Source organism: Desmodus rotundus, chromosome 6 (genome assembly GCF_022682495.2).
Source record: "Desmodus rotundus isolate HL8 chromosome 6, HLdesRot8A.1, whole genome shotgun sequence".
Taxonomy (NCBI): Eukaryota; Metazoa; Chordata; class Mammalia; order Chiroptera; family Phyllostomidae; genus Desmodus; species Desmodus rotundus.
The window spans coordinates 116,874,153-116,896,921 of NC_071392.1; the positions used below are offsets into that span (position 1 = coordinate 116,874,153).

Genomic DNA, 22,769 nt, shown 5'->3' on the forward strand with positions numbered 1-22,769 from the left:
CTGGTGGTGGACCCGTGTCCTCATCTGCCCAGGTGAACAGCAACAACGACCGGGGCGTGGTTCAAGGCCAGTGGCAGGGCCAGTACGGTGGCGGCACCAGCCCACTGCAATGGCGTGGCAGCGTGGCCATCCTGCACAAGTGGTTCAAGGGCAGGTTCAAGCCCGTCAAATATGGCCAGTGCTGGGTCTTCGCTGGAGTCATGTGCACAGGTACCCAGGGAAAGAAGGTCCCCAGTCCTAGGCCTGTTCTCTCATTTGTGTTCATTTGCATATATTTGCATAGGCCTCCTCTCCCTCCAAAAAACCCCAGTCTTTCTTTATTCATGATGGGAAGATAGAAGTCTGGTTAATGAAGAAAGAAACCAGATAGTTCATTTATGAGATTGTTGATCATTTATTTTGCGGAAGGAGTCCCAGCTCCCCCCTGCCTGGAACGTGTTGAGAGCCCTTGGGCGAATCTGGTGGCCCCAGGGCTTCTGGTCCCCTCAGGCTGTTACACGACTGTTACATGGCTCCTAAGGTCCTGCCAAACTTGGAGCCTGTAGCTCCAAAAGGGGGCTGACAGTAGCGTCTCCAGGAGTCCCCTGAGAGAATGCATAGGAGGTGGCAGTGTTTCTGAGAGTGGAGCAGGGAATCTCGGCCCTGACAAAGTAGACAGATAAGCAGGAGCCTGTGGCCAGAAACAAGGGGGCGGCCAGCAGGGGGAGCCAGACCCCTCCCCAGGCCAGGGTCCTGGCCTGCTTCTGGAACCTCACCAGCCTCCTACTCTTCAGTCCTTAGGTGCTTGGGGATCGCAACCCGGGTCGTGTCCAACTTCAACTCTGCCCATGACACGGACAGGAACCTGAGTGTGGACAAATACGTGGACTCCTTCGGGCGGACCCTGGAGGACCTGACGGAAGACAGCATGTGGTGGGTCCCACGGGCTCCCCGAAGCAGACCTGGATCTGGTGCCCGGCTCTACTGAGTGGGAGGGAGAGGCACCCTCTGGGGGAAGGGGCTCCCAAGCAGGGTGACTCTGCTAAGAGAGGCAGGGGTCTTTGGACACGTGACTCAGGGGGGCGGGGCTCAGCGTCTGACTGCCTTCAATCTCAGGTCCCCCTGCCCCACCGCTGTGAGATGAAGCCCTCCCCAGAGTCCTGTGACAAGGAGCCAAGGTTCTTCCCACACAGTTACCTTCTATCACATTCCTGCCTGGGCATGGGCTGCTTATCTCAGGGGGGAAACAACCTTCTCAGCTCAAACAAAACTCTTCGCACAGAGCTTTAAAAAATTAATGTTAATTTTTTTAAATAGGCAGCACATTCTTGTGCTTTCGTATTCCAAAGGCACAAAATGGGTCACAGTGTAAGTCTCCCTCCCACCCAGTTCCAGCCTCCCTGTCCTCTTCCCGAGACTGCACTGTGATTAGCTTTTCCGTCTCTTTCCAGAGAGAGGCTCTGCAGACACAGGAACACACACATACAAAGGCCCCTTGCACCCCTACTTTTTAACACAGGCAGCATTGTGTAATAAGGCGTACCTCGTTTTATTGAGTTTCGCTTTACTGTGCCTCACACGTGTTGCATTTTTGACAAATTGAAAGCAAGACCCTCCATCGGCAAAAAGATTACAACTTACTTGAATGTGATACTTCACTTTACTGCAATGGTCTGGAACCGAACCCACAACATCTTCGAGATATGCCTGTACTGTCCATCTTGCTCATACGTTTAACAATTTCAGATCAGTGTATTCTAGGTTTCCTTGTTTTTTGTAGTGTGTGAAATAATCATATCACACTGGTCTATGCCAGGCCCAGCTCTAAGTACTAGACATATACTAACTCATGCACTCCTCTAAAAAACCTTGTGAGAAAGCTAGTATTGTTATCTCTGCGTTGCCGGTGAGGAGACCAAGCACAGAGAGGCTAAGTAACTTGTCTAAGGCCACACAGCTAGTGAGTGGACGAGCAGGGTTATGAAACTGATTTGTCTTTAAACTGAATGGGGAAAATCATTGTTTATCTAACCATCTGCCATGGATGGACTGGCGGTTGCCTTTTACAAACAAAGCTTCAGTGAGTAACCTTATCTGAAAGTCTGTTTAGTCGTGTGCTAGTTGTCACACAAGTCAACTTTGTAGAGTGCAGGGGAGACTGTGAAGAGCACAGAAGACAGCACACAGGCAGCCCTGGCAACCCTGGCCTTAGAACTAGGCCCTGGCCACCCCCAGGGACTACGCCCTGGAGCCTTCACCCCAGCCTGTCTCAGCCTCATGGCACCTCTCTGCCTCTCTTCTCCCCTTTCCTTCTCTTCTTGCTTCTCTTCACTCGTCAGCCTGCAGGAGCACCACAGAAATTACACTCTTCTTCCCTCAGGCAGAAGAGACAGACACTTCTTTTGGACGATGGGGCCTCTGTCACCATGCAGTTTATCACTCTCCTCCCTTTTACCCCCAGATGCTAATCAAGGTATTTTTCCCAAAGACCATTACCTACCTGACAGGGGTAAAGATGCCGAGTCAGCCAACCAGGGTTTCTCTCTGCTGCTTCCTTACTGTGTCGCCTTTTCTAGTCCCATAGTCTCATCTCCAACATAGGAATTTAAAGCCTGAACTCCTTACCGAGACCCTCAGAGCCCTGCATAATCGGAACCCTACGTGCATCCCATGCTTGCTGTAGCCCAGAGATACTTACACCCTTTCTGTTCCTCGAACACACTGAGCTTTTTCTGGTCTCGAGAGCTTTTGCACACGTTGCTTACATTTAATGTTTGACAGTTCAGTTTCTGGGTGGGATAAAGAATCTTAAGTATCCGTAATGGGACTTTTAAAAGATTTAAAACACATATGCAACCATTTGCTAGGCCAGGATGCTTGGAGCCTAATAGCAGACTGTATTTGGTATGCCTGCTTTGTGTCTTTGGTAGAGCTTATTAGGTGAATCCTCTACAACTTTCCTTCTGCTGGGCCGCAGAGAAGTGGAAGTCCTCAGGACCCCACAGGACTGGTGTACCGCTGCTCCAAGAGATCAGCTGAGTTTCTGCTCCATCACAGTTTTACTGGAAAGCGAGAATTGTCCTAGCTCCTCTTCCATTATTCCAAAGAAATTAAAGCAGGTCCTAATTAAATGGAAACTACTGGGTCATTAATATAATTGAGGTATCATAATTTCAGAATAAACATTTAATGAAAGACAATGAACTCATCAGTTAACACTGTATTTAAAAGAGAATGGGTAACTTGAATGTGTGTGATTATGTAGAACATGTCTGAAATACCCCTGCAAACAGATACGGCCCACCCTATTCTATTTAAATATTTTGCTGTTTTATTGTATAGAAATTATTTTGCTGAATTCACAAATAGAATTTGATTTAAAAGGAAAAAAAAAAATTCCTTCCGCCTGGAGCACTGATCCTTTCATTCTTCCTGTGGCTAATCCTTTCTCCTTTTAGTCCCATCTCAGATGCCTTCCACCTGCAGTCGGCTTCCAGCAGGTATTCTCTGTCTCCGGCCCTCCTTTCCAGGGCGTGTATTGTTACCGTGTTTTGCCGTTTATGATGCGCACTTTTTGCCCAAATTTTTGAGGGAAGAATAATGATGCGCATTATATGTGGGTAGTACTAATTCCATATCTATATACCGTATTTTTTGGACTATAAGACGCCCCCCCCAATTTGGGAGGAAAATGGGGGTGCATCTTATAGTCTGCATGTAGCCTACATTTACATTGGTGAAATATTATGTTATTTATGTTGTTAACTATTTTGCCACATTTTTTTGCTTCAAAATTTTTTTCCCTATTTTCCTCCTCTAAAAACTAGGTGCATCTTATGGCCCGAAAAACACGGGAAATGTTTTTAATTCTTTTATGCGCACGCGTTAAACGTGTACCTCTGAAAAGCAATAACAATATCCATATGCAAAATAATACCGTGGAATACGATCATTGGTTTTGTTTCTACATATAAATAAATTAAAAATTGAGTTAAAAAATTAAAACAGAAGATTTTTTTCCTGAAAATTTGGGCCAAAAACATGGGTGCGCATCATACACGAGAATGCATTATACATGGCAAAATACAGTATTTGCATTTGTTTTGTTTATCTGCTCACTTAATTTTCCCTCTCTCCCGATCTGCCTCCCTTGTTAGAAGGTGAACTGCACGAGGGCAAAAGATCTTCTGTCTTACTTGCAGCGGCATTTCTGGTAACACGAACAGCAGGTTCTTAGCGAGCACACACACAATGCGCTGTCATCGGTACAGCTGAATGAATGGTTCACAAGATTCAGACACAGCGCTCTTGCACACTGCCGGCCCAGGGATGGCTTGCACTAGGAAGTCGCCCTGCCATGGCCCTCTGTGCTCACTGTAGGCCACCCCGCCCCATCCTCTCTCTGTGGCAGGAACTTCCATGTCTGGAATGAGAGCTGGTTTGCCCGGCAGGACCTGGGCCCCTCTTACAATGGCTGGCAAGTTCTGGATGCCACCCCCCAGGAGGAGAGCGAAGGTATGGGCTCAGCCGGGTGGGTCCCAGGCCCCCGCTTTTCCTCACCCATGCTGCTCACGCCCACCCCTCCTGCCCAGGCGTGTTCCAGTGCGGCCCGGCCTCGGTCACTGCCATCCGAGAGGGTGACGTGCACCTGGCCCATGATGGCCCGTTTGTGTTTGCGGAGGTCAATGCAGACTATGTCACCTGGCTCCGGAATAAGGATGAGAGCCGGGAACGTGTGTATTCTGACACGAAGAAGATCGGGAGGTGTATCAGCACAAAGGCGGTGGGGAGCGACTCCCGCGTGGATATCACGAGCCTCTACAAGTATCCCGAAGGTAAGGGCAGCATAGTGGCCTCCATCAGCCTCCTCAGATGAGCCCTCTGCTGCAGAGGGACACTGTGGGCGGCCCAGGCTGGCCCTTTCCCATACGTTCTGGCGGTGATAGCTCTGTTCAGTACTGTCTCTGTGCTTGGAGAGCCGAGTGCCTTTAGCCACCTCTTAATGGTAGAAGTTGCAAAGAAAGTGCGATGGCCATTTTTTCCCCAAGATTTTATTTATTTATTTTTAGCCAGAGGGGAAGGGAGGGAGAAAGAAAAGGAGAGAAACATCAATGTGTGGTTGCTTCTCAGGGATCCCTCACTTGGGACCTGGCCCAGGCACGTGCCCGGACTGGGAATTGAACCGGCGACCCTTTGGTTTGCAGACCGGTGCTCAATTCACTGAGCCACACCAGCCAGGGCATGATGGCCATTTTTAATCTACCACAGCAGCCCAGACTTGTACCTCTGACGAACTGAATCACGGACTCTATAGGGTGTGACCCAGGCATCAGGACTTTTCAAAGGTCTCAGGCAATTCCAATATGAAGCCAGTATTGAGGGTTGGGCCGAGGAGGAGGAGGAGAGAAGAAAGCTCCTGGTTAATTCTGCTTGTGGGGGACAGATGGTGGCTCCATTGCAACCTGTGCCATCAGGACTCCCTCCTGTGCTGTTCCCCCAGGCACTGCGGATTTCTTGAGACAGTTGGCCCCCTCTTTCAGCAGGTCCCTTCCTGCCCCACTGGCAGTTACACAGCTCCCCTGTGATCCATGGCAATTTTGCCCCAGGGCCTGCTGGGGTTTTACAAGGCTGTGGCTCCCACACTCATCTATACTCTGTGCAAAGAGTGGCTCTAAAATTATGAACTTTTAAGAGGAAACATAACAGTTCATCTTTGTAACCTTGGGTTAAACAAAGATGTTTTAGATACAATATCGAGAGCCCAAGTAACAAAAGAAAAACTTGGACTTCCTCAACATTAAAAAAAAACTTGTGCTATAAATTTTACTATCAAGAAAGTGGAAATCCCACAGAATAAGAGAAATATTTGCAATTTTTTTGCAAAAAAATTTTGTCTCTAGTCAGGGACTTATATCCAGAATATACAAAGAATTCTTACAACTCAATAATAAAACATAAGTAATCCAATTTTTTAAATGGGCGAGGGATTTGAATAGATAACTCTCTGAGGATGATATCCAGATGGCCAATAAACACCTGGAAAGATGCTCAACATCATCAGTCCCTGGGGAAATGCAAATGGAAACCGCAACTGGCATACCGCTCCACACCCACTAGGCCCGCTTCCATCAAAAATGCGTGCAGTGAGTGGAGTGGCCGAACACTCACACACTGCTGGCAGCGATGCACAGCGGTGCCACTGCTTTTGGGAAACTGTTGGAAAGTTCAAAAAAGAAAAAGCAAACAAACATGCACACAAAAACTTGTGCATGAACATTCATAGCAACATGTTTCACAAAGCTAAAGAGTGGAACGACCCAGATGTCTACCAATGGATAAATGAAAAGTGGTATATTCATGTAACGGAAGATTACCCAGCAACTAAAAAAACGAAGCACTGAAAACATGCTCCAAACTAGATGACCCTTGAAAACATGTTAAGTGAAAAGACTAGTCCCAAAAGACCACATATTGTGCAACTCCTTTTATGTGAAATGTCCAGAAGAGACAAGTGAGAACTTAGATTAGTGGTTGCCTGGGACTGGGGTCCCGATGAGGAGAAATGGGAAGTGACTGCTAGTGGTTATAGAGCTTTTGGGGGCGATGAAATGTTCCAAAATTAGACTGTGGTGATGGGTGCACTACTCTGTAAATATACAAAAAAACATTGAACGGTATTCCTTAAGTGGGTGAGTCGTATGTTATGCAACTGCATCTGAATAAAGCTGTTTTTAAAAACCAGGTGGTCAGGAAAGGCCTCCCCAAGAAAGGGACAGTGACACTCTTTGGCAGGGAAATGACACATTTTTATAGTAAAACATATCGCGAATACATTATGAAGTAGAATGCAAAATTCACGTACATTTCAAAAATAAAACACGAGATGTTAAAGAACCTTTGGGCCACACGGTTGCTTCAAGCCAAGGCCGCACGGCACTGAGGATACCGGGGGAACGCTAGGAAGGGGCTGTGGGGGAGACTGCACACCATGGGCTTCAGGGAGGGAAGTGGGGCCATTAGGTTTGGGTTTGGGAACAATCAGGATGGAAAAAGGACTCGAGTGGGGGGTGCAGGCTACATTCGCAGGAAGGGATGCAACATTCTTGACCGTTGTACTCAGTGACCAGCCTTGGGCTCTCTTGTCCCCACTTCACAAATGGAAAAGCTGAGGCTCAAAGGTACTAAGCAATAAAAATATATAAAAATCCACAATATCTGGTGATCAACTGACCCGATGATGAGGTGGTCTGGTGGGAGATGAGATGGGAGGAAAGAGCAGATTCTAGAGATCAGAGAAGGTGCTCGGCAGGCCTTGGGGACTGATCAGCTGTGGGCGGCAAGGGTGAGGAAAGAGTCAAGGGCACTCCCACTTTTTGGCTTGTACACTTGGCGAATGGAGGAACTATTTACTGAGTAAATCAGTGGGCGAATGTGGAGCCATTTGTTCAGATAAGGAATGCTGCTGGGGAGAAGGAATGGCGTGTTTGGTTGGATTTGAGGCATCTGTGCGACTTCCTGCCCAGGGGTTGGGGGGAGGGGGCTGTCCAGTTAAGTATATTGGTCTGGGGGCGGGGGGGGGGTGCAAAAACAGGTCTGTGCTAGCAACAGAGAACGTGGGAGAGCAAGGGTCCTAAACTCACATGTTTTCAGGGGCCTTGCAGATGGCACCCCATGAGAGCAGCAGGCCAGTGGGCAGAAACATGGAGAATGAGAGTGCCTTCCGTCCAGCGAGAGCACCCGTTTCTCAGCTCTAGACCGATACTGCCATGTGGGGTGGAAAGGGAGCATGGTTAAGAACATGAAATTGGCCCTGGCTGGTGTGGCTGAGTGGATTGAGCTCTGGCCTGCGAACCACGGGGTCCCGGAGTCTATTCCCAGTCAGGGCATATGCCTGGGTTTCAGTCTGGTCAGGTCCCCAGTGCGGGGCACCAGAGAGGAGGCCAAGCACTGGTGTTTCTCTCCCTCTCTTTCTTCCTCCCTACCCCTCTGTCTAGAATAGATGAATAAAATCTTTAAAAAAAAAAAGAACATGAAATTGGAGCCAGACTGCTTGGTTTCAAACCCTGCCTCCCTTACAAGTTGCTATACTTCTCTGTGCCTTGGGTCCCTTCTCTGTCAGATGGGGACAACAGTACCCACCTCTTGGGGACACAGAGTCAGTCTACGGAAGTGACAGCTATTATTATCACTTGAGACTTCAGACCCAGTTGTTAAAGACGCTGCAAATCTGTATTGTATGAAATTTCCTGATCCAAAGTCGTTGGCAACTGATTAAAAATTTATTTAAATAGTCCCAGAACCAAACACAACGCATATGGCTGAGGTCTGCATCGGTTCTTGGGCTGCCAATTTGAGACTGCAGCCGCCATGGTAAATTAGAGCGGTGAGGGGGTGGGGGGTTGCCTGGAGAAGAGGGGAAATGAGAGAAGGTGGCCGTGGGTCTCAGAGGTGTGTGATGCCCTGCAGGGTCCCGGAAAGAGAGGCAGGTGTACAGGAAGGCCCTGAGGAATCTGTTCGGCATGGAAGCTTCTGGAAGAAGGGCCCGGGTCCGCAGGGGCGGTGGCCGCGGTCTCTGGTGTGAGGACCTCCTAGAACCCACCACCAAGCCCAGCATCACCGGCAAGTTCAAGGTGCTGGAGCCACCCTTGCTGGGCCACGACCTTAAGCTGGCCCTGTGCTTGACCAACCTCATCTCCCGGGCCCAGCGGGTCCGAGTCAATCTGAGCAGTGCCACCATCCTCTACACCCGCAGGCCGGTGGCAGAGATCCTGCAAGAATCCCACACGGTGCGGCTGGGGCCGGAGGCAGGTAGGAACGCCTCCACGGGGCGGGACCTGGAGGGCTGGGGGCGGGGCTTGACTTTCCACAACCCTACTTTCCTTCCCAGGAAAAGAAGAGGGTAATCCTAGCATGTGCTCAGTGCCTTGCCTCTCGCCCGCACTTTCCAGATGAGGAAACTGAGGCTCAGGGGGGCTAAATAATGAGAGTAGTAACAAAAGTCCACAATCATCTGGTGGCAAAACTGACCTAATGGTGAGGTGACTTATGCTCTGTCGAATTAGCATGAGTATTTACGGGCCGAGTAAACACCTGTTGGGAGCATTTCATTATATATGGAATATGCATTGTATTGCCTTTCTAAAATCTAGGTGTTCTGCGTGAGAGGGGTAGATCAGAAAGAGTTGTCCCAGCCCTGGCTGTGTGTCTCAGTGGATTGAGCGCCAGCCTGCGATCCAGGGGGCTGTGGGTTGGATTGTCAGTGCCTGGGTAGCGCTTCATATGTGATTTACTACGTGCATCGCGTCTGATTATTCTTTCTCCTTTTCCTTCCCTCTCTCCCTCTGTCTCTCTCCTTCTCTCTCTCTCACCCTCTCTCCTTCTCTCTCTCTCTCTCTCTCTCCCTCTCTCTCCCTCTCTCTCTCTGTCTTTGCCTGTCTACATGTCTCTATCTCCCTTCCCCACTGGCTCCTCCCTCTCTCTTTATCTATCTCTCCACATACCTTCTGAACTCTAAGGATTCAATTACACAAAGAAATTGTTCCTCTGGTCCAATTTCTGGAGACTGAAACTTGAGTATTTTGACAAGGTGTGAAATATGTGAAGGAGGTGCCATTTAATTTTCACAAAATCTAAGTCACACGTTATAATGAAATATTAATTAACATATACTATCTCTTGGCTTTCAGCAATTTTTTTCATACTGAAAGTAATTCATACTCATTAACAGTTTAGAGCACACAGGAGAACAGACCACCTATGATCCCTGCAACCCACTTACGAATTAACATATTTTCATTCCAAATTTTTAATGCCTGTTTGCTTTTTGAAAAAACACAGCTCTAATTATACTGCAAATACACATTGGTGTCCTACTCTTTTCACTTTACATTATAATTTAAATTTTTTATAAGCCTTTCATTAACATCATTTTAATAGATGTGTGATCTGTAAATAAATATATAGTGATTTATTTTATCTTTCCCCCTCCTCTGGGTAGTTACCAGCTTATTGCTATTTTGAAATATAAACATCTAAAGCAAATATCTTGGTGCAAAACAAAATCCCCTTTTTCTCACCTGAATTTCGGATCGTTTTGTTAGAATAGATTCACGAACATGATATTACTGAGCCATATGGTGTGACTATTAAAGTACATCACTTACTTAAATTTATCATCTTTTAATTAGTAGACATTTTTAGCAGCTTTATCCTCATAGCCCCCTCACCACCTCCCATCTTTCCGTATTATTAACATCCTGCATTAGTGTGGTACATTTGTTACAACCAATGAGCTAATATTGACACGTTATTTATAACTAAAGTCCATAGTCTACATTAAAGTTCACTATGCTGCACGTTCTATGGTTTTAGCAAATGTATAATGACATGCACCCGCCACTGGAATATCATATAGAATAGTTTCACTGCCCTAAAATTCTAGGGTATTTAGGGGGGTTTTTTTACTGATTCATTCCTCCTTCCCTCTCCTCAGACCCTTGGCAGCCACTGATTTTTTTTTACTGTCTCCAGAGTTTTGCCTTTTTGAGAATGTCCTACAGTTGGTATCCTATAGCCTTTTCAAATTGGCTTCTTTCACTTAGAAATACATATTTAAAATTACTCCTTTTTTTTGTGGCTTGGTAGCTAATTTCTTTTTAGGGCTGAATAATATTCCATTATATGGATGTACCACAGTTTATTTATCCATTCACCTACTGAAAGATGTGTTGGTTGCTTCCAAGAGTTGGCAATTAATTATAAAGAAAACTGCTATAAACATCTGTGTGCAGGTTTTGTGAGAACAGTTTTCAACTCATTTGTATAAATACCAAGGAGCATGATTGCTGGATGGTATAAGAGTATGTATAGTTTTCTAAGAAACTGCCAAACTATCTTTCAAAATGTCTGTACCATTTTATATTGCCACCAGCAATGAACAAGAGCTCCTGTTGCTCTACCTCCTCTCCAATTGTTGGTGTTGTCCGTGTTTTGGATTTTTGCCATTCTAATAGGTGTGTACCAGTATCTCACTGCTGTTTTCATCTGCAATGTCTTAATGGTGTAAGCTGTCAAGCATCTTTTCATAAGCATCTGTATAGCTTCTTGGATGAGGCGTCTGTTCCTATCTTTTGCCCATTCTTTAATTGTGTTGTTAATTTTCTTATTGTTGACTTTAAGGGTTCTTTGCATATTTTGGGTAGCAGTCCTTTATCAGATTTGTCTTTTGCAAATACCGTTTCCCAGGCTGTGGCCTGTCTTCTCATTTTCTTGTCAGTGTCTTTCACAAGGCAGAAGCTTTCATTTTAATGAAGTACAACTTGTCAACTTTTTCTCTCATGGATTGTGCCTGTGCTGTTGGATCTAAAAGGTCACCCCGTACCCGAGATCTCTAGGTTTTCTTGTACAAGTTTCATAGTTTTGCATTTTACATTTAGGCTTATGATCCATTTGAGCTCATTTTTGCAAAGGGTATAAATCTGTGACTACGTTTATTTATGCTTGTTTATTTATTTGTATTTGGATGTCCAATTATCCCAGCATTATTTGTTTTAAAAAACTATCATTTCTTCATTTATTTCCTTTGCTCCTTTGTCAAAGACCCATTGACTATATTTGTGTTCTGGGCTCTCTATTTTGTCCCATTGATGTATTTGTCTATTCTTTCACCAATACCACGCTGTTATGATTTCCGTAGCTTTTAGTAAGCCTTGAAGTCAGGTAGTGTCCTTCCTCTGATCTTCTCCTTCGATATTGTGTTGGCAGTTCTAGACCTTTTGCCTCTGCATATAAACTTTAAAATCAGTTCTTCAATATCCATGAAATAACTTGCTGGAAATTTGACAGGGGTGCCTTAAATAGAGGTCAGGGCAGGGAGAACTGATATCTGGATAATACTGAGCCTTCGTATGCATGAACATGGAATATCTCTCCATTTATTTAGTTCTTTGATTGGTTTCATCAGAGTTTTTGTTGTTTTCCTCATATAGATCTTATACTATTTTGTTAGATTGATGCCTAAGTACTTCATTTTGGCAGTGCTAATAGAAATGGTATTGTGTTTTTAATTTCAAATCTCGTTTCACTGCTGGTGTATAGGAAAGTGATGGCTTCTGTGTGTTAATTGTGTATCCCGTGGCCTTGCTGTAATCACTTGCTAGTTCTAGGACTTTTTTGTTGTTTTTTCAGATCTTGCACATAGATGATCATGTCATCTGTGAGCAAAGAGTTCTATTTCTTCCTTCCCAATCTGTATACTTTTATTTCTTTTTCTTGTCTTATTGTCTTAGCTAAAACCTTCCATACAATGTTAAAAAGGAGTGATGAGAGGAGACATCCTTGCCTTGTTCTCAATCTTACTGGGAAAGCTTTGAGTTTCTCATCATTAGGTATGTTGTTAGCTGTAGGATTTTGTAAATGCTCCTAATCAAAGTTCTCGGGGAAGAGTGAGTATGAGCCAAGTTCAAGCCCTTTAAGGACCTTTTCCACAGGTTTAAAACTCAGACGCCTTCAGGGGCAGAAAGGCAATACAAATAAAGCAGTGACAAGGGAGCAGTAGAGGATGGTAGGGCCTGGGACAAACTAAATTTTATCCCGAGTGTGACTGACGGTCAGATATGGTCTGTGGTGATCCTTACTCACAGGAAGAGCATACATAGGCAGGGTGTTTGTGGCTGGTGAGAGAGACAGAGATGTCCAGGACCATAGGAGCTCAGAAGGTAGAGGTCACAAGAACACTGGGTGTGGGTATCGGTGAAGGTTTTTCATAACTGGTGGGGCTGATTGGGACTGGGCCTTAATGGGGAGGGAGGATTTGGAGAACTATGAAGAAATTGGCCTGCTCCCTGGATTGGAAGCTTGAGACAGGTCTTTGGCCTCCCTCTTCTCTGCACCTAGCACACGATTTGTGCTCAGTGAATTCCTAATGAGATTAGTGATTTCCGGAGAGATTTCCATGTGGAACAACTAGGAGAAGTTTAAACACATCTCCAGGAGCTCTTGGAGAGACAACCTGTTGTCATGGTAGCTGACTGGCCTGAATTTGAATCCCATCTCATTTAGCTCCTTAATTTATTTGCCAGGTGATATTCGATGAGGAATTGCCCTCCCTGAGCCTTAGGTTTCTTCATCTGTGAACTGATAATGATAACACCTGTGTCAGTTGGTTGCAAGGACCAGAAAGAGTATAATATAACTATGAATTGAACCTTCCCTTCCTTTTGGAGGGGAAGGTTCTGCTGAAAAAGGACATTGGATCCCCAACTCCCACCTCTGCTTTCCCTTCCAGAGAAAAGGATCCCAATCACAATATCTTACTCTCAATATAAGGAATACCTGACAGAAGACAAGAAGATCCTCCTGGCTGCCATGTGCCTAGTCACCAAAGGAGAGAAGCTCCTGGTAGAAAAGGACATTACCCTGGAGGACTTCATCACCATCAAGGTGACTCCTGCCTGCATCCACGACCCTGTTCCTAGCAGAGCTGAGGGAGGGAATCAGAATCTGGGCCGTTGTGTTTTTAGCTCCAGCTTCAGCGCTCAAAGGTGGGAGAATTGGCATGGATGTGGGGGGCAGGGGAGTGGATATAATGATGGAGCTTGGTAACTGGGGATGTGAAAGCAAGGGGTAGACATGATTTTACCCCATCCTCTGACCCAGCCAGGACCATGGGTTTTCCTGGAGGAATGGAATGACTCATAGATATTGTCCCTCCAGGTACTGGGCCCGGCCATGGTGGGGGCGGCGGTTGTAGTGGAAGTGATGGTGGTCAACCCCCTCTTGGAGAGAGTGGAGGACTGTAAGCTGATGGTGGAGGGCAGTGGCCTTCTCCAGGGACAGCTGAGCATCAAGTAAGTGCCAGCCTGGGGATGCTGGAAGTGGGGGTGTGGCTGCCTTTGTTATAAGATAGGCCGTAGAGAAGCTGCTGGTGGGGCAGTGCAGGAGAGATTCTGGACCCCCAGGATTAGCCCACTGCCTAAACACATCAGCCTTCATTCATTTATTCTTTCCTTCCTTCATTTAATCATTAACTTAATTATGTAACTCATCCACTCACTAGTCACTCATTCATATTCTCATTCATTTACACATTTACTTATGTATTAACTCACTTTTATTCATTTGCTCTCTTCTACTCACTCATTCACTCACTCTTTTTTCCATGTTTTTACTCATTCACTCTTATCCATTTATACTCAGCTGAGTATGGCTGGTTCATTCATCCATTCATTCTTTCTTTAACTCGCTCACTCCTTTACACATTCACTCACCCATTCATTTATGCATTCACTGTCTTATTCACACATGTTCCACTTATTTACACTCATTTATTTACTTATTCATTCTCAATGATTCATGTACTCATTCATTCTGTCACTCATTCACTCACTCATTCATACGGTCCTGACTGTACTGACCTGCTCTGAGCAACATGTCAACTGTTTCAAACACTAAAATGAAAAAATGAGGTTCCTCCTGGAGAAGGGCTTTCAGAGACAGATGCCCCTTTAAATGAAGACACTGTGATTTATGCAGACACATGGCACCTGAAGGCCTGGGGAATCAGAGGCAGCCCTTGAGTGGGGATGAGGTGGGACCATGGTGAAGCCATGATCACAGTAGAGCTGATATTTAATATAAGCCTTAAATGATTAATTCAGGAGATTTTGATTGTCAAGAAGGATGGAGGGCTCCCCAGTCTGAGGTCTCCATGGCTGGTGTAGTCAGGGAAGGTCTCCTGGAGAAGAGAAACTTGATCTTGGCCTTGGGTCTGATTTAAATGGGAAGGGCATCCTAGGGGGGAAGAACAGTGATGAAAAAAAATCCCTGATAGAAGAAGCATAAGATATATTCAGGGCATATATTCAGTGCCCTTCAGGGCACTGGAGGAAATAGCCTGACTGGCTGGGAAGAGTGAGAAGTTGTAGAAGGGAAGATTAAGTTGTAAGTATATTAATGGAGCCTATTAAATTGGAGGCTTGAATGTCAAGCCACAGAGTGTGACCTTGATCTTGAGAGTTCTGGAGAGCTGTGACTGGCAGGCCAGGCTCAGGAATGAGAGAGGTCTGATGGGCTGCCTTTATCCTTTCCCCTTTCCCCAGTGTGCCCAGCCTAGAGCCCCGGGAGAAGGCCTTGGTCCAGTTCAACATCACCCCCTCCAAGAGTGGCCCAAGGCAGCTGCAGGTGGACCTTGTCAGCACCCACTTCTCGGACATCAAGGGCTTTGTGATCATCCACGTGGCCACAGCCAAGTGATGGGCCACAAGAGGATGAGAGGAGAGGAGACGGCTCTCATTCCTCTCCTGTCCACCTCTCTGTCCCTGCCATGTGGGAGCCAGGAGGCCTGGATTCCAGTCCTGATTCAGCTTCTGCCCCATGCTGTGAACTTGGGCACGTCCCTTCCCTGCTTTGGCCTTGGTTTCCCTATTTGTAAAATGAGATGTTACACTCAGTAATCCTTAAACTTTTCCACAATGAAGGATTATGTAGGGAGCCTTTACCACCTTCATCTCCTCACCCTTGTTGCTGGGAGATGGAACATCAGAGTAACCCAACCAACCCAGCACAGCCACCACCTGCCAGCCAGGTCGCCATCACTGATGCTGGCTGACCCCTGGGCCCTTGTTGCTTCTCTCTCGGCTCTTCAATGCTCTGACCACATCCAGACCCAAGGAGCTCCTCCTGGCTCTTACAGAAAACCCACAAGTTTTCACACTAAAACCTAAACATTTCTCAACACTTTCGTTTTACATAAAGTGAAGAGCCTTGACCATGGACTTGTGCTTGCCATTTACACCATCTAAGTTTTACTCCAAAGTCATGTTCCTGAAAGAGCTTTAGATTTAAAGGGATGGGAGGTTTTCCCTCAATGAAGACCCAGGCCCAGCATCTGAGGGGCTACTTCTGCCTGGAAGAAGCCAAACACAGAGGAGGACCCATCAAGACTGGACTATATCTGGGTATGCAGCCCCAAATCTGATCTAGCTATAGTCATAAATGATCTCACACAATCAGCACAGTGTTGATTTACTTCTTTGGAACCAGAATAGTGTTGACTTTGCAGAACATCCCCAGCAGCTCACACTACTCACAATCACACCGTGAGCATCAAACTGGAGACCCCTGAGATGAGGACCGGAGCAGAGACCCCCCGGCTCTAAAGATAACTGCGTCAGACATGAAAATCAGCTCCAAAGTGTTCTAGACAGCCAAAGGAATGACAACTAATCATGTATATGAGGAACAGAGTGAAGGAATAAAATGGAGCCACATAGGAAAGCGACTAAATTATTAAAATTAAGTGGACTGAAGCACAAGAAAATAATTCTATTCTTGTTTTCATTGATTCTGCGAACTTAAACTTTTGAACTTTCTAGTCCTGCATCAATACCTGGACACACGTACTTCAAACCCTCAGATGACCATCTGAACGACCTCAGGAAGAGATGTGTCACTGTCAGATCACCAGACAGCTGAAGATTACGATCTCAGACCACCCCGGGGTCTAAGAATACAGGACTGATTCTGCTCAAGAATGTACTTTCTACTGTCAGAACCCTCAGCCTTTTTCTCCTTCAGAACACTCTGAATGGTCTGAGTTGTGTTTCCAGTTTGCAAATCCTAAGACCCTTGAATAAATCTTCGTTGTTTTATTTCTAGTCAAAGCCTGCTGACTCTTTCTGAGTATGCGTGACATAATTTAAGTAATCTGAACAGAAGCAACAAAGCAGGCTTATCTGCAGTGTGATGCCTCCCAGAGGCAACCTCAAGTGGGAACAATTTACGTCATGGGTCCTTGCAAGAAGGGGGTCAGGCAAACACATGGACAGGGTTCGATGGAGGAGCCTTGTGACCAAGGCCTCAGTGACGGCATTTCTCTGATGACCCTACACAGCATGGGGACAGCTTAGAGAACCCAGAGGAGTGAATGCACTTCATAAGTCAGGCGCTTGAGCTGCCTCAGCTCCAGGACCCCCTTTCCAAACCTAGATTTTGATGCTGATCCTCTAAAGGAAGGGCAGCTGGAGGTTCAGAGCAGGCAGGGTTGAGCAGCGGGAAGGGGCACTGGGGGCTGAAGACAACAGGAGGTGGTCTCCCTCTCTTAGTACAAAAGACAATACTTTCAGCAGGGAGGCTGAGATGGTCTCCCTTGTGGTGGCCCCAGACACCTCATTCTTCCAGCAAACGCCACTTGCCCATCTTCTTCAAGCTCTGCGGTTGCAGGTTAAGCTCCCCAGGAAGCTGACTCTGAGATGGAGTTTAGGGTGCAGGAGGTTGATTGAGAAGTGGCCTGGGGATCAACCCCAACCTCAGACTAAGTTCTTGCCCCAGGCTAAGGTCTCATCCCGACCTCAGACTAAGTCCTGCCTGCAGAATGAACCCTCATCCTGGCTTCAGGCTAAGTCCCGAACCAAGACTGAGCTCTAATCCTGATCTCTGATTGAGCCCAGAACCCAGGCTGTGCCCTGATCCCCAAAAGAACCTGATCCTGGTCTGAGCTCTGACCCCACGCTGAGCCCTGACCAGCCTCACTCTGAGTCCTGACCTCAGTCTGACCCCAGCCAGGTCTGGCTCTAGGCCTTGGCTTGTGTTTCTCATCCACATCTAAGCTTCTCAACTGGGGAGCCACACACCTCTCTGGCGTGCTTGAAGTCACTGGGTAAACACGACCTCTCGTGCTGGACCAGGTTTTGAACTCACCTTCCTCTCCCTTTGAGGTCGTCGGGCAGAAGCATTTGCGAAGTGTGGTGACCCCTGGGTTCCTCAGCTCTGTCATGCTGTGGGAGTCTGCGTTTACAGCCCAGGCCTTCGGAATAAATACAAAAGCTGGATCCGACCAGGGCCCTCTCCACCACACATGTGCACTCATGTCTTCCAAGAGCAAAAGGGACTCAGCTACACACCTGCCACCAGAACAGGAGGCGATATCCCACTCAGAGTGAAGGACGCCCTTTTCAGCAGGGACACTCCACATGTCATCAGAGATGGTCTCCCCTTGCAGCGGCCCCTGGGCTCCGCTTCCTTTCAGCAAACACCAATTGCCCGTCTTCCTCAAGCTCAGCTGTCGCAGGCTGAAGTTAGCAGGAATCTGATTCTGAGATGAAGTTCAGGGTGTGGGACATTTCCTGAGGAATGTCCCAGGGATCAACACCAGAGGAAGCGGGGGAGCAGGGGGAGGGAGGAATCGAACCGTAATGCAGACAGTGCCAGCCTTGGCCCACCTCACGGGAGGCTCTGGAGCTAGAATGACCCATCACGGTCATCGCAGATTGAGCTGATGTAGCCAGACCTGTCTGCGCTTGCATCTGTCACTGATTTGCACCAGAAGTGGGCAAGACGGCTCTCTGCAGTAGGGCCACCCCCGAAGCTGCTGGCAGCTGAGGGTCGCCTGCAGGCAGCCGTCCTAGCAGTTGGGGCAACAAGCCCTCCATTGAAGGAAGGTGTGGGCAGGGCATCCTCACGTCCACCACCCAGCGTTCTGTTCAACCCAAGGACTGAACAGCAACATGGCAAATGCCCTGCGCTCACGGGACTTTCCTTCCTGCTGGCGGAGACAAGTATTCAGTCACAATATTTTAAAAGCTATAAAAAGTAAAGTGAGATCTAAAAGTAAACAAATTCATGGATAAACAAGCAAATTAAATGTAGTGACACGTGCCAAAAAAGAAAGTAAAACTGACCTCCACTCAGCGTTCTACACATCTATTAGTTCACCATACTGGTAGTAGCTGCTTCGAGGTCTCTGCTAAGTCTACCCTCTGGGCGCCTCAGAGATCGTGCACTAACTGCCTCTTATTTTTGAAAGTGGGAATTTTTAATTACTTTATTAAATATTATATTTGTTTTAAAGGTTTTAACCATCCCTAATCATCATGATACAATAGGTGTGTGTAAAAATGCCCATTGGAAATGGGTTAGGAGGTATAACTGTGTTTTGAAATATGTAACCTGAAATATGGTTTGATCTAAAAAGACCAACCAATGAGAAGCAATCAAACAGCATGTTTTAACAAGACCCAATGCAGATTCTGGAATAATTGTTGCATGCATGTACCCAGCCATGTTAGACTTCTTCTTCGTGTGTGTTTTTTTTAAGATTTTAATTATTTTTTAGAGAGAGGGTAAGGGAGGGAGAAAGAGAGGGAGAGAAACATCAAAGCGTGAGACTGGTTGTTGCCTCTTGTCCACCCCCAACCGGGCCGGCATGCACCCTGATCGAGAACCGAACCGGAGAGTTTTTGGTTTGCAGGCCAGTGCTCGACCCACGGAGCCACTCCAGCCAGGGCTCTCCTTCCGTTGTGATTGGAGTGATGTGTCTTCTGTAAGATCAGTTCTAATGTTCATCTGAACAGTGTCTTGCTTCAGTGTGGGTAAGCTCTGCTTATCTTCAGCTAAGGAGCACGTCAGTCACACTGCGACCCTTTCTCTTCCATTTCTTGCTTTACCTTGTCTAGTTCTCCGGTAACCTCAGGACCACAGACCGGTCCTTTCAGCCACTCTGCCCTTTCCTCTCGGGCATCGCTCCCTTGGCTCAGTCAGCAGAGCTTCCGCTGCATGACACTCTTGAGCCAAGTGCTCAGGCTGATTGCTGATGTACTTTTCTTGGCTGCTGACCTTTTCCAGAGACCTACTACTCTCATTGTGGAATTTGTCCAAGGGTCTGTCGGTCTCCTTTAGAGCAGATTCAGTCCCACTTTTGTGCTGGTGCCCTTGGTCAACGAGGGTTCTCCAGTCTCTATCATCTGTCCTGTTAGTGACCTTCAGCTGTGATAGTCCACGTTCCATTTCTGGACTCCCCTCTGCAGCTCCTGCTGTGGACTCTGACACATCTTTTTGTTTGGCAGATTTGCTCATATTTAAGCGATAGACCTGGACTTTTAAAACATTGAGATAAATGGAATTTCCTTCATTATCTCTCCTTCCTCAAATTCTTCATCCACTTTATTTAATGTTAATTCTGCATCATCTGCAACAGTTTATTCTTCTAATTTTTCTGTTGGGTAGAACAGGTAGTAAACTGAGGCAGGGAGGAGGAGGGAGGCATGTCTCACCCATTGACTCAGCAGTGCTGAGCCAGGTCCGATAAGATCACCGGGTGTTCTGAACATCGCCATCAGGGAGGAGGGGGTCCTAGAGACTCTGTGCTGGGAAAGGGGGCCTCTGTAGCAATTTCACTAAGACAGAGAGCCTTTACTAGCCGAGAAAGAAAGCCTTTGTAACTACAGCTGTACATTATTCCCAAGGTTTCGAAGGGGAAGGAGGAGGAACCTAGGAGCTAACTAAGGTGTCTCACCCCTGAACCCCAATAGTCAGTGCACTCAGATTGGCCTAGTGCCCACCTGTAGCCTCAGCTCAAGCATACAGAACAAACTTACTAACAACTTTATTTCCTCTGTATGTGGGGCGTTCAGGTTGGCCGGGTGCCTGCTTGCAGCTTCGTGCTCCTACATGTTTCATAAATAAAGTTGCTCTCTCATTTGTACTATACAGGTCGTCTCTAGCTTGAATTCATCTCTTGCGAGCAAGGCAAGAACCGAGGAACGAGCTGGGGGCTGGGTCCCTGACTTGGATCTCCCCCCAGGAACACTACCACTGGGGATGCTGGTCTTTCCCAGGTGAAGCCAATATATTTTAGTGCTTTTTCAGCTGAGCAGTCGAGACCATAGCACACGTGTCCCCCATAACCTGCCTGCAATTTTGAAGGAGAAAAGCCTGCAGTTCTCCCAGGTGCTCGAAGCTCAGGTCACATGTTAGGAATTGCTGCATTAAGGTCATCATACTCCCGGAGCTGCTCAGAGGGGCCTCCTGCTTTGTTCATCCATCAAGTAGCAAAGTGTGAAACATGTAGAACTGCCGTTGACCAGGGTCGGTGGGCAGCGCAAACTAATGTCTGGACGGAGCTGCAGTTTGTCCTTCCGGGGGGAGTTCCTCCTCCTAGAGGAGCTACTTCAGCTTCTCCACCAGGTCCTCCACCGGCACAAATATGTGCTAGGTTGTGCTGGGCTCTGCTTCAGGAGCCCCTCCCTGGCCCCTTCGCCACAGGACCAAGACACCCCCTCCTCCAAACCCAAGGGCATGACCACTGCCACAGCGGCCACTATCACTGAATGGCCAGAGAGAGCCAGCCTGGCATGGTCCCCAGCCCACAGATTTCGGCGGCCTGTGCTGCTGCAGCAAAGACCGCTGCCACCGGCAACCAGGCAACTGCCAGGCAACCTGTCACCAGGGAAACGGACTGCTTCCTTTCTGGCTTGTGTGTATGCGTGTTCCACTTTATGTTGAAGACTGAGCATTTTATATAATATATCGTTGCAACGCTGAATTCTAATTCCCCCAGGAGGAGCAGTTGTTATTGCTATTTGTTACTTTGTTTGTGTCCTGGATTTGCTTGCCTGGCTTAATTCTATGCAGTCTTTCCCTGGCATCCCTGTGGTATCTGCTTTGGGGGTTTTGTTTGTTTGATTGTTTTTTGATTCTTGTTTTTAATTTTAAGCCTGATGTCCTAGAGGTCACCCCTGGGTTAGCATGTGATTAGTCAGAGGTAGTGCTGAAGCGCGCCTTGAGACAGTACGGCTTCCATCTTTTGCTGATGGATGTACGGGTAGTTTCAGGGATGTATTCAAAGTTCAGGCAATTTACAAGAGGGACTCACCTTTTACATTCTGTGTTTACAAGACCTCATGTTTGGCCAGAGAAGAGGAGCTGGCTGGCATCCTCTCTGGTCTCTTCTTCGGTGTTCTCAGCCTTGGGCACAGCCTTCCGGACCACCAGAGATAAGTGGGGTCTTATCGAGACCCACCTCCCAGACCTCCCTTGTTAGGTTTCCAGCTGGTCTACCTATCTTTTGCTTACTCAGATCCGCATGGAGACCCTAGGCTAGCCCTGCCAGAGGCCTTCTCTGATTGTTTGTCATCGACACACTGATACTGCTGTTGCTTTTGCCATCACCCCTGTGCTACCAAAGCCGAGAGGTAGGCCAGTTGAGGTGCTCTATTCAAGAACAAGACGTGGCTGTTGCAAGGTAGTTTTATTTACGGGCAGCAGATAAAAGACACAGGGCGTTCTGATCCAAAGCGCTGACTCCCGGAAAGGAGGCTTTGCCACTGCTCATATACGCTATTTGGTTAATTATACACTGATTTCTCCTTTGCAGTTGGTGACATTTATCCTGTTGGGTTCCTGTCAAACTCGTCCTGTTTATAGCTGGTCTGCAAAATACTGTGCTACATTTTAACATTTGGCAAGGATAACATTTAGTGATAACATTTAGTAATAACATTTAGAACTGCCCAGACCTGGAGCCCCTTGTCCTGCCTAACACCTGAGCACCTAATCTTTTGCACTCTTCTCCGATAAAGTCAGTCCAGTCATCGGCAGAGCTGAGTCCCCGTGGCAGCCTTGCCCTGGCAGGAGCTGGGGGGGGTGAGGGGGAGCACTCTGGGCTGACGTGCCACAGCCCTCCACAGTTCTCACTTTTCATAAACAAACGAGTCTCGGTTTGTTGCGATTAACTTAATACATCCCTGAATGAATCCCTCAGTCCTGTCCCCTCCCACTGTACATAGAAACTCCTTCCTTCCAGCTGCTAAAGACAAAAACCTTGAGATTATTCTTTATGCCAGTTTTTCTCTCGCACTTCATTAAATCCAACTGCAAATCCTTTCAGTTCTACCTTCAAAAGACCCCCAGACTCCACGTGCCTCTCAACGCCGCCACTGCCCCCACCCAATCCACCACCGTCTTTTGCTTGGACTATTTACAGCAGCCTCCTCACCGGTCTCATCCGCCTTCAT

At 47.1% G+C, this 22,769-nt stretch overlaps 1 protein-coding gene and 1 pseudogene across 1 annotated transcript in view; one reads left to right on the top strand and one right to left on the bottom strand.

Moving 5' to 3' along the window:
* TGM6 (transglutaminase 6) overlaps positions 1-15,713 on the top strand; it is a 28,647-nt gene extending 12,934 nt beyond the window's left edge. The window contains exons 6-13 of the mRNA XM_045194779.2: positions 33-210; positions 774-912; positions 4,391-4,494; positions 4,572-4,814; positions 8,446-8,787; positions 13,265-13,419; positions 13,693-13,826; positions 15,078-15,713. Coding sequence (XP_045050714.2) covers positions 33-210; positions 774-912; positions 4,391-4,494; positions 4,572-4,814; positions 8,446-8,787; positions 13,265-13,419; positions 13,693-13,826; positions 15,078-15,231 — 1,449 coding nt within the window. The 3' untranslated portion in view covers positions 15,232-15,713. The remainder of the gene's footprint in view (positions 1-32; positions 211-773; positions 913-4,390; positions 4,495-4,571; positions 4,815-8,445; positions 8,788-13,264; positions 13,420-13,692; positions 13,827-15,077) is intronic.
* A 160-nt stretch (positions 15,714-15,873) lies between these two features.
* Positions 15,874-22,769, bottom strand: LOC112303681 (intraflagellar transport protein 57 homolog; annotated as a pseudogene).